General features: G+C 55.5%; 2 protein-coding genes across 2 annotated transcripts; both read right to left on the bottom strand.

Annotated features, from left to right (window-relative positions):
• Positions 1-2546: 2546 nt before the first annotated feature.
• LOC140000192 (olfactory receptor 10H1-like) lies at positions 2547-3536 on the bottom strand. Its single transcript, XM_072029983.1, has one exon. It carries the CDS (start codon positions 3534-3536, stop codon positions 2547-2549), a length of 990 nt encoding a protein of 329 aa, XP_071886084.1.
• A 5631-nt stretch (positions 3537-9167) lies between these two features.
• Positions 9168-17255, bottom strand: PPP5C (protein phosphatase 5 catalytic subunit). The gene is made up of 13 exons (XM_072030170.1): positions 17080-17255; positions 15542-15783; positions 14866-15013; positions 14044-14165; positions 13858-13923; positions 13647-13745; positions 13434-13539; positions 12598-12740; positions 11138-11225; positions 10992-11032; positions 10709-10887; positions 9844-9925; positions 9168-9383 (listed from the first exon to the last, which is right to left on the bottom strand). Exons 1-13 carry the CDS (start codon positions 17195-17197, stop codon positions 9321-9323), a joined length of 1497 nt encoding a protein of 498 aa, XP_071886271.1. The 5' UTR covers positions 17198-17255; the 3' UTR covers positions 9168-9320.
• Positions 17256-17261: the final 6 nt, after the last annotated feature.

Genomic DNA, 17261 nt, shown 5'->3' with positions numbered 1-17261 from the left:
TGGGACTTGTTCCAGTATAGCCACATTTCTCTTTTGAATTTGATAGGGGAACAGTGTCAAAGGTCTTTCTGAAGTCCAGGCTTTTCTTTGGTGAAAGAATTTCAGAAAACAATCATAGAATGCCTTGTGATTGGCATATCACCATGCAAAGACCAGGAAAATTTCCATTTTCAGGAAGCTGTAAATAGGCATCCATAAGCAAGAAAATGGTTGTAGGTGGCCAGAGAAACAGAAGGCCAAATGCTAAGGTATGTCCAGAACAGCACCTTCCACAATAATTATAGTGAATTAAAGCAAATCTCAAAATTAGGATGAAACTTTACTTGATGAAGTAGGAAATGGACTATGAGATGGATATGAAATTCGATGTTACAGGAAAAGGACAGTACCAGAAACAAGGACAGCATCTTGGTCCCTGCTTCGAGGGCAGATCTCTCCCAGGGCCAAGCTGTAGCTGTTTGGTCCCAAGGGTAAATGAGATGTGTGTCTGAGTGCCCACCACTGCCATCAGTGTCTGCCCTTCGCAGCAATGCCAGTGTTAAGAAGGGAGGATGTGAGTTTTATAGTCCTAAAGTCCATATAAAATGCAATACAAAGACAGTCGGTGCCTGTTTAGAGCTAGATTGACCAACCTGTGCCTTGCACTGGATTTCTGTGCAGGCAGAAACCAAAGTAGAAAGCTGTTTAAAAAACAAATAACAAAGAAATAAATCATCAAACTACAACAAAAACTACCAACATGTGCTATGCCACGTTTATTTCTATGGATGTAAAGGATAAATATTTCCGTCTGAATCACCTTTCATCTCTGCTGGGAAGCACAGGCACAAGCAGCACAGGAGCACTGGTGGCTGCTCCAGCAGAGGCCTGGTGCAATGGGAACTCTAGCTGGTAATGTCTGTTTCTCAGGGGGTTCTTCAGGTGGTTCTGCTGAGCTTGACGTTTTAAAGCCAGCTATAAGCAGTGACATGGCCAAGCTCTGGCATGCAATCAGCCAGGCACAAAGTGGAACGTGCCAACATGGCCAGAGCCCTACTCCTACCTCCCCATGCTCCAGCCCCTGTCCACCTGTCCAAAAGGCCAAGGGCAGACCTATCCTTCAGATCTGAGCTCAGCAGGCTCCTGGACTTTCTTTTTAAACAGAGTCCTGTCAGATTTGCACAAAGCAGGCTGAATTTTCCAGGGCAGCACTGGCACACCCCTGTCCAAAGCTCCTCTTCTCCTGACTATGCTCACTGCCTGTCGGTATCAGGCTACTTTGATGGGTTTTTCTCTCTTTCTTATCCTTCCCTTCTGAGATCTGTCTCACCAAGGGTTCCTGTGCACTGATGGGATGAAATGGGGAGACAACAACCCCACACAGCCTTCCTGACATCTTTCTGTGCATTTCTTTTTGTACATCATTGTCTTGGTCCCTATGAAATCAGTGTAGTGTTTCATATCCTGGATGTTAGACCCTGGAAGTCTGCCTGTTCCTCAAGCTATGGCTGGGCCAACAAATATATCTACTGGTCTGTGCAAAGTACAATGACTTTTACCCAGTATTTGTTTGTTGTTTTTTTTTTTTTTTCCTTAGTTCTGTTGAAAGCACATTCAAGTGGTGTCTTCTCACTTGCAGTAACAATCATGCACAAATGTGCTACTACTGAGCAACACTTCCTTCATTTTTCATTCTGAGTACAGAAGAGCACTGGTAAGTTAATTACTTATTACAAAGCTATTAATTAAAGCAAGTGGATTCAGAGATGTCCCTGTCTTGTGTCTGGAGCCCTGGGAGAGAACACAGTCCTGCTGAAGTTACACGTATGTCATGGGGGGAGAAATTATGCCTGAAAATCAGTGTTCAGAAAAAACGAGGTATTTTATGATTTTGCACCTATCCAGATGTAGGAAAACTGTTTAAATGCTTGCTTGTTTTTGCATAAACAGGAGTGCAAATACCTGGAGAAATAAATAAATAAATAAATAAATAAATAAATAAATAAATATTTTTATCTCAAACAAAATCCTTATACTCTAAAACTACCTTTTTAAATCCACACCTAAATTCCTTAGAGAAGGGAGTTTTTCAAAACAGCAGAATAGTAAAACGTGTTTGTCTTCAAGCGAGCACTTATGAGTTTGCAAATTGTCAAAAGCTGAACAAGACAAAAGGGAATCAGTCCAAAGCCTTCTCAGGCCAGCTTCACAGTCAGCACCAGAAGAGACAAAGTCATGCTTAGAGGATCAGTCAGAGTGCCTATGGTGGGGACAAGAGCCTACTGCACCAGGTCTCAGACAGTCACCTGCTGCTCCTCAAGAAGTGGCTCGTGTCTCCCCTGGGAGTGTTGAGAGCTTTGTCCACTCTTGCTTCTGCATGACGCTGAATTTTCAGCATTAAAAGTTACACCTAGGTGCTCCAGCCAAGCCTTGCAGTGCAGCCTGTGATGCCCAGTGAGTGCAAAAGGTGTCACATCTGCAGGAATGAATCATTTGCCTGGAAAAAAAGTATGGCTATTCTTTCGAAAGCAGCAAGGAACTACCAAAGGAAAATAAATAAATAAAAATTAGCAATAATCACTCCTGTAACTGAAACTAGATCCTGGACAAATATTTGCATTCCTGATGATGAAGTTTTTCTTCAGAGATTTCCAAAAGGCATTTTTTATATCTTTGTTTCGCAGACTAAAAATGATGGGGCTCAGGAAGGGGGTGAAGACAGTGTAAGACACATCAATCAGAACACTAGCTCCTGCAGCACGGGGTGACTGGTGTTTCAAATAGATGACAGAGGCACAGCCATAGTGCACCACCACTACGGTGATGTGGGAGGCACAGGCGGAGAAAGCTTTGTGCCTCCCCTTGGCTGATGGCATCTGCAGGATCCAGCCAAGGATAAAGGCGTAGGAGAGAAGGATGAACAGAAAGCATCCCAACAAGGCAGTAATGCAAAAGATGCCAACTACAGTGCCAACCACCTCGCCACCAGCACAAGCCAGCTGGAGTATGGGGGGCACATGGCAGAAGAAGTGGTCAATGCGGTGGGACTGGCAGAACGGTAACTGGAACACAGCGCTGGTCACCAGCAGCCCCAGGAGACCACCCCCTGCCCATGAGGCAGCCACCAGCTGGGTGCAGGCTCGGGAGGTCATCACGGTGCTGTAATGCAAGGGCTGACAGATCGCCACGTACCGGTCATATCCCATCACCGTCAGGAGGAAAGAGTGCGTGAATCCAAACATGAAGGAGAAATGCATCTGTGCAGCGCAGCCCAGGAAAGAAATGGTTCTAGTTCCCAGCACTAATCCGGACAGCATCTTTGGGATGATGGAGAAGGTATAACAGATTTCTGAGAAGGACAGAGCACTTAGGAAAAAATACATGGGCATGTGCAGCTGCTGATTCAGCCTGATAACAAACATTATCATAATATTTCCAACTAGGGTCACCACGTGCATGAGGAGAAACAGCACAAACAGCACAGCCTGGAGTTTAGGAAAGTAGGAAAACCCAATAAAAACAAACCCTGGTGGAACGGTTTGATTCTCCCTTCTCATTTGTGCTTTGTCTGAGAAGAGCACAAGAAGAGCAATATTTTAACAGCAGCAGCTGTATCTTGGTGTGAGGACGGCAGTGGTGAAGATTTTGAGCATTCCCCTTTCTCTCTGCACTCTCAGTCCTATGCCGAGCACAGCATGCCTTTTTGTTCTCCACTGCTGCTTGCCTTCAAGGGTTGTGCTGCATTAGCTAAAGGAGTACACTGGCCTATCGGTGTGCAGCAGCACTGATTGCAGCTGGAAAAGAAAGAAGAGAACAGAAGTGGCATTAGTTCCTCAGCAGGCTTAGGGCACACTGCACACAAGGGAGAAGTGAGGATTTCTTACTGGCATTCATCCAGGGAGGAGCAGAATTGAACCCTGGCCACCATGGGCTGCAGCTCCAAGGGCTTTGCATGGTCTGAGAGGGATGAACCTACCTGCAGACACCTCAGGCAGACAGCTCACCCTCCCTCCCGCTCTCTCCCGAGATGTTTTGACCTTGTTCTCTCCTAGGATCTGCACCCACTTGTAGCTAACCATGGGTCTTGATGGAGAGGACAAGGGTAGTCGCCTGATTTATCCTGAGCTGTAATGAAAGCGTCTTTCATCTCATTAGCAGATCTGGGCATGGTTAAGGGAAGAGCAGCATGTTCAGCACTCCCACAGGACTCTAGGAGAGTCAACCGAGCTGTATCTTAAGGGGAAACTTGTCTCACCTGCCTCTGGATGTCCACCATTCACGTATGTGTCTTTTTCTCCTAGATGGGGACAGACATTTCTTGCGATGTCTGATCACATCAGTCTTTTACCTTCAGAGGGTGTGACCCGTACTGCTCCAGGGGTGCTCGTGCTCCAGGAGGTGCAGCTCCGGGGATGCCTAGAGACATTGGTGGTGCTGGAAATTGGGGGAGATGCCATTTGATGTGATGGCCTTGGAACTGTAGGGATACCTTCCTAGAGCTGTGTTGTTTCAAGGTGCCCCCCTAACACGGATGGCATGTGTGGGGTGGTCTTGATCTCAGTGAGAACAGTGGGATATTACCCTGGCTTCTTCAAACAAGGTCTGACCCAGGCTTTAACACAGGACCGCACCTGCACTGTCGGCTCCCAGCTCTGTCCCGTTCGCTGGACATTTTGCACTGCTTGAGTTTTTAATGCGTCGTTAACCACAAGTCAGTGCAATCCCGGATCAGACAAGACGCAGCAAGAAAGGGTGAGGAAAATACCTTTAAAACTTCCTCCAAGTCAATGTCTCCTCCTGCTGCTTTTGACCCGCCGGCTGCAGGAGGAAGAGGTGTTCACTGACCTTCAGCAGGACTCTGCCGCCTGCCCAGGCAAGCATCTCCCTTGCACACCGATGAGGAGGTGATGAGCACTCACTCTCCCAGGAAGGACGGATGCACTGCACCACACTGCAGCCTGTCAGCCCCGTGATGACCCCGTGTGCCCCTTCTCTCTGTGCTCAGCCACAATCATGGCTTTACAGAGGGTCTTAGCTTGTGGGCACCCCCGGTGGATTGAGCACCGTTATCCAGGGCAGGATTCTGCTTGGCTCTTACCTGCAGGCAGCGCAGGTGCCAGGCTGGCAGCGGGGGCTGCAGATCTCCTTCTCTCTTGGTGCAGGAATGGAGGGAGGAGTAGGAGCTCAGCCCCTGTCCCTCTTCCCCACTGCAAGCCTGGCACTGGGGCTTGAAGAAACAGGCTGGGGAGGTGGAGACTCGGCTCCCTCCTTCGTGCCTCCTGAGGGGAAGCATCCCACAGGAGGCCACGTTGTCAGGAATCCCAACACGTAGCCAAACAGAGGTCAGTGCAGTGCAGCCCTGGATTTTTAAGCAGCAGTTAAACATCTGCATGGGAAGAGGGTCTGGAGCTCTCCTCAGAAAGAAGCACAGGACTGTGCTCAAATAGCCCAGCTCGGAGGTGCTGTCCCCCATCTCTTGCCGTCTCCCCAACCCGTCATCACACAGAGCACCAGGCACTCTGCCTGCAAGGCCCGGGTCTCTCTGGGGTGGCACAGGGCCACTCCTTGTGTCTGAGGTCATTTAATACTTCGTTTTAGGACTACTTCTGAAAAACGCAACAAGAGACCCAAATCACAAGGGGGGGTTCTCACAGCTGTTTGTCTGGGCGACTCAGTACTACAGTGGAAATCCATGGATGGGCAGGCGAATCAGGCCTCTTCAGTTTCCCTCTCCTGCCATAAGGTTAGGATTCAGCGCACCTAACTCCAGAAGTCTTGCCTGGAAGTATCTCCACCTGGGCTAGATCCCCAGGTCCTCAGCCAGGTGGGAAGGCCTCGGCAGGGGACCATGGGCACACCTCCCTTCGTTCCACAGCAGGGTAGGATGCGGAGGACCTCATGTCCCTGTGCTGACTGTGTAGGGCGTGTGGGCGACCAGCTCATAAACAGACCATGTGCACAGAACAAGCCTCTGGACAGGGAGAATGCCATGGCAATCAGCATGTTACCCAGGGAGGAATATTAGCCAGATTTGTAGAGCTTAGGGATATTGATATGGTTTAGTGGGGACTGTTAGCATTAGGTCAGAGGTTGGACTCAACGATCTTGAGGTCTCTTCCAACCTAGAAATTCTGTGATTCTGTGATTCTGTGATCACAAATACCTCCAGTATCGGCGAGAATATCTACTCAAGCTCTCTGGGACTGGGTTTAGTTATCCAGTGCCCTGCTAGGAATAGGACATCCTGACAACTTCTCCAAGGTTGTCACAGAATCGTAGAATCGTAGAAACATAGGGTTGGAAAGGACAACCTTTCAAGATCAAGATCACCTAGTCCAACCGTCTTCCTATCACCAATACTACCCACTAAGCTACTAAATCCTATCTCGTTAAGACCAGCTCCATTCCAGCGAGTGGTCCTTGGAAGGTGCATTCATCACTACGCCACCTTTACCGTAGACTTCATGGACAAATGACAGCATTGCTCTGTGAACCCCCCCACTGCCCAAACCTGCAGGACAGAGCTGAGAGGGAGCTGTAGGAGCTGGGCTGAGCTCCAGTCCTTCCCCTGGAACCACAAGAAATGGATTCCCCAAAGAAGGGACAGCAGCGTAGAACAAGATCTGGGCCACTGCTCATGGACAGTCCCTCTGCAAATATCTTCCTCTGTCAAAAATATATAATGGGAACGAGCATGCCGAATGCACATGTGGGGTGCCAGTCTTTTTTAGGGGTGATACAAAGAGCTGGGGAAATATTTATCATCGCAGCATGCAGGGAGCAAGCGGTTCTTCCTGAGCAGCCTCCGGCTGGGTCAGCAAGAGCAACACTGGACTGTGACGCTGTTGGTTAGCCCCGGTAGGCAGCTAAGCACCACACAACCACATCCCGTGGCACTGAGGAGAGAAGGAAAGCAACCAAAGTTGTGCGTTGAGATAAAAATTCTTAAGCAAAGGAAAAGTGGAAGAAGAAGGACACACAGCACCATAGAAGCTGCTGTGAAGACAAAGAAGTCCTTCCCAGACAGACTCAGTACAGAAGCGTTGCAAGATTTTGTCACATTTACAAATGGGTAACGCTTAAATCTTGATTCGGGAATGATTTGCTCTATAAAAGATTTTATTGATTCATTTATTTGCTTAGGACTGTTTGCTTATTCCCCCGGTAAGAAGTTAGTCTGGTAGATGGCACTGGACCAGGTTGCCAGAGAAGCTGTGGATGCCCCATCCCTGGAGGTGTTCAAGGCCAGGCTGGGTGGGACTTTGGGCAGCCTGATCGAATGGGAGATGTCCCTGTCTGTGGCAGGGGGGTTGGAGTTAAATTATCTTTAGGGTCCTTTAGGATTCTGCAATTCTGTGGATGAAATGGCATTAAATACCTGGTTGAGAAGCAGCATCCAACAGCTGCATTATTGAAACCCTTAACTAGGACTCGATGCAGGAAGACATTAAACAAGGGAAGGACTTGGCTGGTTTGATTTTGATGAACAGAAAGGAGAAGTTTTTCCTTCTGCAAGCTGTTGGGTTCTTGCTGTGTGGGTGAAATGCTGTTCCTTCACCACCTCTAGCTTGAATCATTTTTGCAGGTGCGTCTTCCTTATGCAATCCTTTCTTTTTTTTTTTTTTCTGACCGAACATGGACTCAAGTTGCTGTTGCTGGTGCCCGATTTTCACAGTGCCCTTTGTAAAGCACCCCACCAAAGGCCACCCGAAGTTCCCAGGTACCTGCCGGGGTTGTGGCACCCTGCCTGCCATTCTCCACTCCACCTCCTATTTGCTGCGTGTTCTGATTCTAGACCCACAAAGAAAAAAAAAATGAAGGTCTAATGGCTTAAAAGAAAAACACCGAAGCTACAGGATTACATACAAGAATATCCTCTGTGGGGGGGGAATGCTGGCACAAAAAGGGCTCTCTATGACAAGCAGCTGCAGTTGTGCCAGGTTAAATCCAGACAATGCAAGACTTCACAACCTCGCTGGGCAACCTGTGAGGAATGCTTGGAATGGAAAGCTGAGTATTTCCCTTGGGGGAAACATTGACCCCAAAAAGGCTCTTTGCTCTGTGGAGACGCAATTCTGGGAGGTTAAAACAAGAAAAGTCGCAATGTGACACGCAAAGCTTTGGAGGAAGCCTGCCCGTTACACGGTGACCAACCCTAGAAATAAAAAGTCCTCAAGATCTCTGCTTGGGAGGTCACCGGTAGCTCTTGGGCAATCTCATGGATGGAGAGAGGGAAACACTTGGCTGTACACGACAGCAACTCTAGGAGACGGAGCACGGTTTTATAACCCAGCCACGAAGTCTTTACCTCCTGAAAAAACTTCCTTTCCTGGGTTTTCTAACCCCACTTTTTCAGCTGGCTCCGTTGATCCAGAGAAGAGGCCGTCGTTTTGGAGGAAAATCCTGCTCTTCCAGAGATCTTGGTCATTTATTTTTCTAGGAGAGCTCTTCCTGGAGGTCCCCTTCAAAGGACATCTTTGTTCTCCCTGGGGTTGCTGGACGCATTTTGCAAGTGTCTGAGTGCTGACGTTCGGGGTCAGCTTCACACAGGCCAGAAAATGCAGCAGCTGAGATTTGGTTCCTGACCGTGTGAGTGAAGTCAGCCCATAGCAAAGGGCTTCCAAATTTGGGTTTCCAAATTTAGTAATAATGATAATGATAATAATAATGATAATAAATAAATAAAAATAATAAAAATAAATAATAATTATTATTATTAGATAATAATAATGATAATAATAATAAAGATAAATAATAATAATAAAGATTTCATTGAATTTCGTATTTCCAATCTCAATGGGACCGGAATTTGTTGATTTTCTCGGTGTCGTGGGTTTAATTGGCAAGGTTTTGGTGGCAGGGGGCCATAGGGGTGGTTTCTGTGAGAAAGATCTAGAAGCTGCCCCATGTTTGGGAATCCCCCCCCCCTCAGTGCCCCCCCCCCCAAATTGAGGCGGCTCCTCCCCCGCTTTACAATAATAACTTTATTTATTTTAACATCTTTAATTACAGACAGTAAAACCGCCCGGCCTGGGGGGGGGGGGGGGGGGACGACACAGCCGGGGGGCACGGTCCCCCCCCCCCCTATTGCTTATCAGGGGGAGCAGCCCCCCTCCGGGGGGGGAGGGAGGCGATCCCAGCAGCCCCCCCCCCCCCCAAGTGCCACCCCCCCCTCCCCAGAGCAGCCCCCAAACTGGGAGCACTGGGAGGAGGTGGGGGGGGGGAGGGGAGGAATAAATACAATCTTCCAATATATTAAAAACGCCCTGGGGGGGGGGGAGGAGGAGGTGCGGTGGGGGCAGGGGGGGTGAGGGGGGGCACCCCTGGGTGCCGCGGGGGAGTCACATCATGCCCAGCTGCAGCAGGGTGTTGGCGTACATCATGGGCTTGACATTGGGGTGAGGCTGGGGGGGGGGGAAAAAGGAGAAAAAATGGGGTTGGGGGGCCCAGGGGGGGCACCCCTGAAACTACCCCCCCTTCCCCAAATCCCACCCCCTCCTTGCACCCCCCAAAGTCACCCCCAAGCCCCTGACTTCCCCCAAAGCCCCCCCCCATAGCCCCCCACACCCCCCCGAACCCCCCCCCATAGCTCCCTCTAGACCCCCCCACAGCCCCTCAAAGCCCCCCCCATGCCCACAAACCCTCCTGTGCCCCCATCGCCCCCCCCCCCCGTTTGCCCCATAGCCTGCTAACGACCCCCACGAGCATCCCCTCCCGCCCCCCCCCCCCAAAAAAAAATCACCCCAAGCTGGGAAAAGGAGGGAGAGGGGGGCTGGAAATTTTGGAGGGGGCTGGGGGGATTTTGGGGGAATTTTGGTTACCCGGGGGGGGTGTCTCAGATTTGGGGCCCCCCCCAAAACTCACCACTGCTGTGAACTGGTGGAAGTCGGGGCGCAGGTCGCCGCCTCGCAGGTGGATGTAGGAGCCCATATTGCCCATCTGGTCACTGGGGGGGGGGGGACACAGAAATTGGGGGACACCGAGAGGACCCCGCAGAGGGGGGGCAGCGAGGCCGAGCGGTGCTGGGGGTGGGTGGGGGCACGAAACCCACCCAATCCCCCAAAAAATAGGGACACGAGGACACGGGATGGGGACTCCGCCACCCCCCTGGGCAGCCCATCCCAATCCTAATATCCGTAATCCAGGGGTCCTAATATCCAAAATCCGGGGTCCTAATATCCAAAATCTGGGGATCCTAACATCCATAATCTGGAGGTCCTAATATCCATAATCTGAGGGTCCTAAAATCCATAATCCGGGGGTCCTAATGTCCATAATGTGGGGTCTTAATATCCGTAATCGGGGGGTCCTAATATCCATAATCGGGGGGTCCTAATATCCATAATCGGGGGGTTCATAACATTCATAATCTGCGGTCCTAATATCTGTAATCTGGGGGTCCTAACATCCATAATCCGGGGTCCTAACATCCACAATTTGGGGTCCTAATATCCATAATCCGGGGTCCTAATATCCATAATCCGGGGGTCCTAACATCCATAATCCGTTTTTTAACCCAATTAAGAAGTCCCAGCCGAGAGCAGCCCCTTTTTTGAGGACAAAACTGCGGGAAACGGTGCCAAAACCCTTCCCGAAACCAAGGACTCCACGCCCGCAGCCTTTCCCTCACCCACCCAGCCCCTCGCTATCCCAGGAGGAGCTCGGGGGTCTCCGCGGGTCCCCCCGGAGCTGGAGGGGGGGGTGGCACTGCCCCCCCAGTGCCACTCACCAGTAGTTGGGCGCGGAGAAGACGGTGACACACTTGCCATCGTGGGCCACCTCGTAGCCCTCGGGCTTGACCTCGTGGCTCCGGATGATGTAGTCGAGGCGGTTGCGCTCCAAAAAACTTTTGGTGACGTCCGGCCCGAATTGGCAGCTCACCCCCCTCTTGCTGACCGAGCGCCCGTTCTGGAAAAAGGGGGGGGGGGCGTCACCGTCACGCAACCCCCCCCCCAACAAGGGTTATTTTGGGGGGACCGAGCCCCGAGGTTGTAGGGTGGGGATCGACTCACCTGCGGCTGCGGGTCTGACCACAGCAGGTCGCACATGGGACCTGCAGGGGGGGTGTAGGGTTAGGGACCCCCCCCCCCAAAACCCCACAGCGGGTGGGGGGGGGGACGACACAGGGGACACCCCCCCGCTAAGCCCCGAGTCCCACCTGAGTCTGGGGGCTGCCGGTTCCTCTCGATTTTGCGGATGTCGTCGAGGGTGACGCCGTCCTCGCTGAAGAGGCCGCCGTGCATGATCTGGGGGGGGGGGGCAGGCAGGTGGGCACAGGGACACCCCCAGACCCAAATGGGGACAGCCCCCCCCCTGAACCCACACAGGGACACCCCCAGCCCACACGGGGACAGCCCCCTGGATCCAAACGGGGATGACCCAAATGGGGACAGCCCCCAGACCCACGTGGGGATGCCCCCCAGACCCAAACTGGGATGCCCCCACCCCACACAGGGACAGCCCCCACGGACCCACATGGGGACACCCCCAACCCAAACAGGGACAACCCCCCAGACCCAAATTGGGACACACCTGACCAACAAAAGGGAGGCCCCCGCCCACATGGGGATGGCCAACAGCCCCCGACCCAAACAGGGACACCCCCAACCCAAACGGGGACAACCCAAACAGGGACACCCCCCAGGACCCTGACCCCAACAGGGACATCCCCCAGACCCACATGGGAACAGCCCCCCAGACCCAAACTGGGACACACCAGACCAACACAGGGGAGGCCCCCAACCCACACAGGGACAGCCCCCCCAGACCCCGACCCCAACAGGGACAACCCCAGACCCACATAGGAACAGCCCCCCCAGCCCCAAATGGGGACAGACCCCCCAAGACCCTACACGGGGACACCCAATGCCCCCCCGCCCACACAGGAACAGCCCCCAGGACCCAAATGGGGACAACCCCCAGACCCCAAATGGGGACAGTCTCCCCCAGGACCCTACACGGGGACACCCAATGCCCCCCACCCACACGGGGACAGCCCCCTGGACCCAAATGGGGACAACCCCTGGACCCCAAATGGGGACAGTTTCCCCAGTATTCCACATGGGGACACCCAATGCCCCCCACCCACACAGGGACAGCCCCCCAGACCCAAATGGGGACGACCCCCAGACCCCAAATGGGGACAGCCCCCCAGGACCCCAGATGGGGACACCCAATGCCCCCCACCCAAACGGGAACAGCCCCCCAGACCCAAATGGGGATGACCCCAGGACCCCAAATGGGGACAGCCCCCCCAGGACCCCACATGGGGACACCCAATGCCCCCCCACCCACACAGGGACAGCCCCCTGGACCCAAATGGGAACAACCCCTGGACCCCAAATGGAGACAGTTTCCCCAGTATTCCACATGGGGACACCCAATGCCCCCCACCCACACAGGGACAGCCCCCCAGACCCAAATGGGGATGACCCCCGGGCCCCAAATGGGGACAGCCCCCCCAGACCCTGACCCCAACAGGGACAACCCCAGACCCACATAGAAACAGCCCCCCCAGCCCCAAATGTGGACAGCCCCCCTAGGACCCTACACGGGGACACCCAATGCCCCCCCACCCACCCGGGGACAGCCCCCCCAGCCCCCCCCGGGGTGACCCACCAGCACTTTGCCGTTGATGCACTGGGCCAGGGGCAGCCACTCGAAGACCTCGCTGAAGAGGGCGAACATCTGCGCCGTGTACTTGGCCTTCACCTCCCCTTCGAAGCCGTAGATCTGGTTCATGTTGTCTGTCTCGTGGTTCCCTGGGGGGACACGAAGCGGGGGGGCCCCCAAAATCAGCCCCGAGGATTGGGGACACGCCAGGCAGCCGGGACAGGGGGCGAGGCGCTGAGGATGTGGGATGGGGGAGCCAGGGGGAGCGCGGCCTCTCGGTGGAGGACGGGGACGTGGGGCAAGGACGAGGCACCGGTGACATCGGCTCAGGGAATCCTGGGGATGGGGCAGCCCCAGGATGACCCCAAAAGGGACACGGGGCATGGCGCTGCGGCAGGGGACGTGTGGCAGCCCTACAACCAAAGACAGGGGACGAGGCCCCAAAACATGGCCCCAAAACCCAGGACAAGGAGCAAGTCCCCAAAACCCAGCCCCACAACCAAGGACGGGGAACGAGTCCCCAAAACCTGGCCCCACAACCCAGGACAAGGGGCAAGTCCCCAAAACCAAGGATGGGAGATGAGTCCCCAAAACCCAGGAGAGGCGATGAGTTCCCAAAACCCAACACCACAACCAAGGACGGGGAACGAGTCCCCAAAACCCAGGACAGGCGACGAGTCCCCAAAACCCATCGCTGCAGCCAAGAGCGGGGCACACAGCCTTGTGGCCCCAGGCATGGGACCCAATCCCAGGATGTGGGGACAAAACCCCACAGCCAGGGCTGCTCAACGTAACCCCACAACCTGCCCCATTACACCCAGCACCCGCGGTGGCCCCGTTACCTCGCAGCAAGTGGAAGTGATCGGGGTAGAGCAGCTTGAAACCGAAAAGCGTGAGGATGACCTCGACCGAGAAGGAGCCGCGGTCCACGAAGTCCCCGTTGAATATCTGCGGCTGGTTCAGGAAAAAAAAAAAACTTTCCCTCCCCCCCCCCCTTTTTTTTTTTTCCCCTTTTCCCCACCCCGCCACCCGTCCCCTCGGCCGGGGGGGGATACGTAGGGGTTGGACTCGGAGGGCAGCCCGTTGAGCTCGAAGATGTTCAGCAGGTCGTAGTACTGCCCGTGGGTGTCCCCGCACACCGTCAGCTTCTCCGTCTGCGTTCGGGATCAAACGTCACCACCCAGAATTTGGAGGGGGGGGGGAACCTCCAAATGGCCCCCCCATCCCCACAAGGTGGTCCCAGCACCCGGCGAGGGGGGCACCCACCTCCTTCAGCGTCGTTTCCACCAAGGTGGGCAGCTTGGCCAGCACCTCCTTCACCTGCACCAGGATCTGCTGGGGCAAACGGGCAGCGGGGACAGGGGGGACACACAACGGGGGACATGTGGCACTCCGGGGACGGGGTTGTCCCCACCGAGGGGCTTGGGGGGGGGTTTGGGAGAAGTGGGGCACCTGGTAGGCGCATTTTCTGTGGAGTTTCTTCTGCTCCTTGTACCACTGCATCAGGTCCTTCATGAAAGCCAGCGTGACTTTGCCATCCTCCAGCTTGGGGCCGCTGTACTCGTCCTCGATGGCTGCAAAACGAGGCCCCCCCCGAAACCCCCCCCGGCAGCTGGTGACACAAGGGGACAACGGGGACAAGTTGGGGTGCTCGCAGGCACCCCGAGGCCCTCCTGAGGACCCCAAAACTCTTCTGGTGACCCTCACGGGGACTCCGAGACCACCACAGGGACCTCGTGGGTCCCTCAAGACCCTTCAGGACCCCCCCCCCGCAGTTCCTCAAGGTTCTCACTGGAACCCAGAGCCTCAACTTGGGACCCCAAAGCCCCCCCCAGGACCCTTCCAGGTGATCCTGAGGTTTTGCCAGGGATCTTCGCGGGGATCTGCCCCCCCCAAGATCCTCATGGGGGCTCTGAGCCTCCAATGGGGCCTCTCAAAAGGCCTCCAAGACCCCCAAGGAGACCCCAGGCCTCTGCTAGGACCCTTCACAGCCCCCCACAACCCCTGTGGGGACCCTGAGCCTTCCGTGGGGGCACGCACAACCCCAACGAGACCCCCACAGCCATCCGAGACCCCCTAGCAGAGCCCCAATCTCCCCCAGGCCCCCCAGAGCACCCGGGACCCTCCGAGAGGACCCAAAACCTTTAGCAAAGACCCCAACCCCCCCCGCCAAGCAGCTCCAGGACCCGTTTCTCCTGCCCTGCCCCAAAAGAAAGCAGCATCTGGATTTCGGGGTGGGGTGGGGCGGGGGGGGGGACACGGGGAGAGCCTCACTCATGCTCTCGATGTCGAGGGAGTCGACGACGGAGCGCTTCTGCTCGTCGCTGGCGATGGCCCGCTCGAAGGCCTTCTGCTTGACGATTTTGTTGCACTCCTGGTACTTCAGCTTGGCGTCCTTGTCATTCGGCCTCACCTTCACCACCTGCGGGGCCCAAGGCATCAGGGGACAGGGACACATGCCTCCCCCTCAAACCCCCCCCAAGGTCCCCGAGGATTTCTCTGCCTGCAGGCGGACGCGCGCCCCAAGCCACCCCACAGCTCTGATGGTCAGGGAGGGGAACAAGGGGGGGCCCTGACAGCACTCAGGGGGCATCAGGAGGTCCCCAGGTGGCCCCAAAATTTTAGGGCATGTGGAGAGGGGGGCGATAAGGCCCTCAGCGGGCAGGGAACTCACTAACAACGTGGGGATGGACACAAGGAAACCCTCACGCTCGTTTTTTTTTTGGAGGGGGGGTCTGAGACAGCTCCCCAGAGCCCCCCTCCTCATTTTTGGGTGCCGTCAGCACGGCAGGGAGGCTCTCCCAGCCCTCCTGGACAACCCACAGGGCTACCCCCACCAACAGCCCCCAAGGGCTGCTCCGACACTGGGCGGGGGTTCCCGAGATGCTGAAAAAAAGGGTAAAAAAGACAAAAAACAACACACCAAGCCCCCCCCCCACTCCAGCCTCACCGTCTCGTAGTCGCGCAGGGCGGCCTTGAACTTGCCCAGGGCCATGTTGCTGGCGGCGCGGCGGTAGTAGCCCTTGACGTACTTCTTGTCCAGCTCGATGGCTCGCGTGGCGTCGGCCAGGGCGTAGCCGTAGCACTCGGTGCGCAGGTAGGCCAGGCTCCGGTTCCCATAGTAGATGGCGTTGCCGGGGTTCAGCTCGATGGCGCGGCTGTAGAACTCCACCGCCTTCTCGTAGTCCTTCCCTGGGCCACCGGCGGGCGTCAGCGGGGAGGGAGCACGGGGTGAGACCCCCCCCCCCATCCCCCCCAAAAAAAACAATCCCCCTCACACACTCACACACACCCCGGGGGCTTGCCATGTGCTGCTCGGTGCGGCGGCTCTGCCGAGCGCCGCGTCCCCCTCCCCTAATTGGGGCTCTTCTCTCGAATTGCCTCCCTATCTGGCAGCCCCCTTCCCTCATTGCCCTCAATAGCTCCCTATCTGGCAGCCCCCTCTCCTAACTCACCCCAAAACCTCCCTGTCTGGCAGCCCCCTCCCCTCACTCACCACAAAAACTCACTGTCTGGCAGCCCTTTTTCCTCACTGACCCCAAAAGCTCCCTATCTGACAGCCCCCTCCCCTTCACGGCCCCAAAAGCTCCCTATCTAGCAGGCCCTTTCTCCTCATTGCCCTTAGTGGCTCCCTATCTAGCAGCCCTCTCACCTCCCTGACCCCAAAAACTCCCCATCTGGCAGCCCTCTTCCTCATTGCCCCCCCAACAGCTCCTTATCTGGCAGCCCCCTCCTCTTAGTAGCTCCCCATGTGGCAGCCCCCTGCCCTCATCGCCCCCAATAGCTCCATATTTGGCAGCCCCCTGCCCCCAGCAGCTCCCTATCTTGCAGCCTCCTGCCCCCACTGCCCCCAATAGCTCCCTATTTGGCATCCCCCTGCCCTCATTAGCTCCCTATTTGGCAGCCTCCTGTCTTCACTGCCCCCAAGAGCTCCCTATTTGGCAGCCCCCTCCCCTCATTGCCCCCAATAGGTCCCTATCTTGCAGCCCCCTGCCTCCATTGCCCCCAATAGCTCCCTATTTGGCAGCCCCCTGCTCTCATTGCCCCCAGCAGCTCCCTATCTGGCAGCCCCTTGCCCTCGTTGCCCCCAATAGCTCCCTATCTTGCAGCCCCCTCCTCTCATTGCCCCCAGCAGCTCCCTATCTGGCAGCCCCCTCCCCTCCTTAGCTCCCTATCTGGCAGCCCCCTGCCCCCATTGCCCCTAATACCTCCCTATCTGGCAGCTCCCTGCCCCAAGCAGTTCCCTATTTGGCAGCCCCCTGCCCCCATTGCCCTTAATAGCTCCCTATTTGGCAGCCCCCTCCCCTCATTAGCTCCCTATTTGACAGCCCCCTACGCCCTCATTGCCCCCAATAGCTCCCTATCTGGCAGCCCCTTGCCCCCATTGCCCCTATGAGCTCCCTATCTGGCAGCCCCCTGCCCCCATTGCCCCCAATAGCTCCCTATCTGGCAGCCCCCCGCCCCACCGACTCCCCCCCCCGGCGGTACCTTTGAAGAACTCGTTGGCCTGGGTCTTGAGGGCCTCGGCCTCGGCCTGGTCCTGCTCCGCGGGGCTCGGGGGCCGCCCGGGGCAGCCGCAGCTCTCCGCCCGCTCGCCGTCCGCCATCGCCGGGCCGTAAAGCGCCCCGGCCGCCGCTACCCGCCGCGCCGCCGCCGCCGTCGCAAACGCG

The sequence above is a fragment of the Anas platyrhynchos genome, chromosome 33 (genome assembly GCF_047663525.1).
Source record: "Anas platyrhynchos isolate ZD024472 breed Pekin duck chromosome 33, IASCAAS_PekinDuck_T2T, whole genome shotgun sequence".
NCBI lineage: Eukaryota > Metazoa > Chordata > Aves > Anseriformes > Anatidae > Anas > Anas platyrhynchos.
This window is presented reverse-complemented; position numbering and strand designations above follow the sequence as displayed.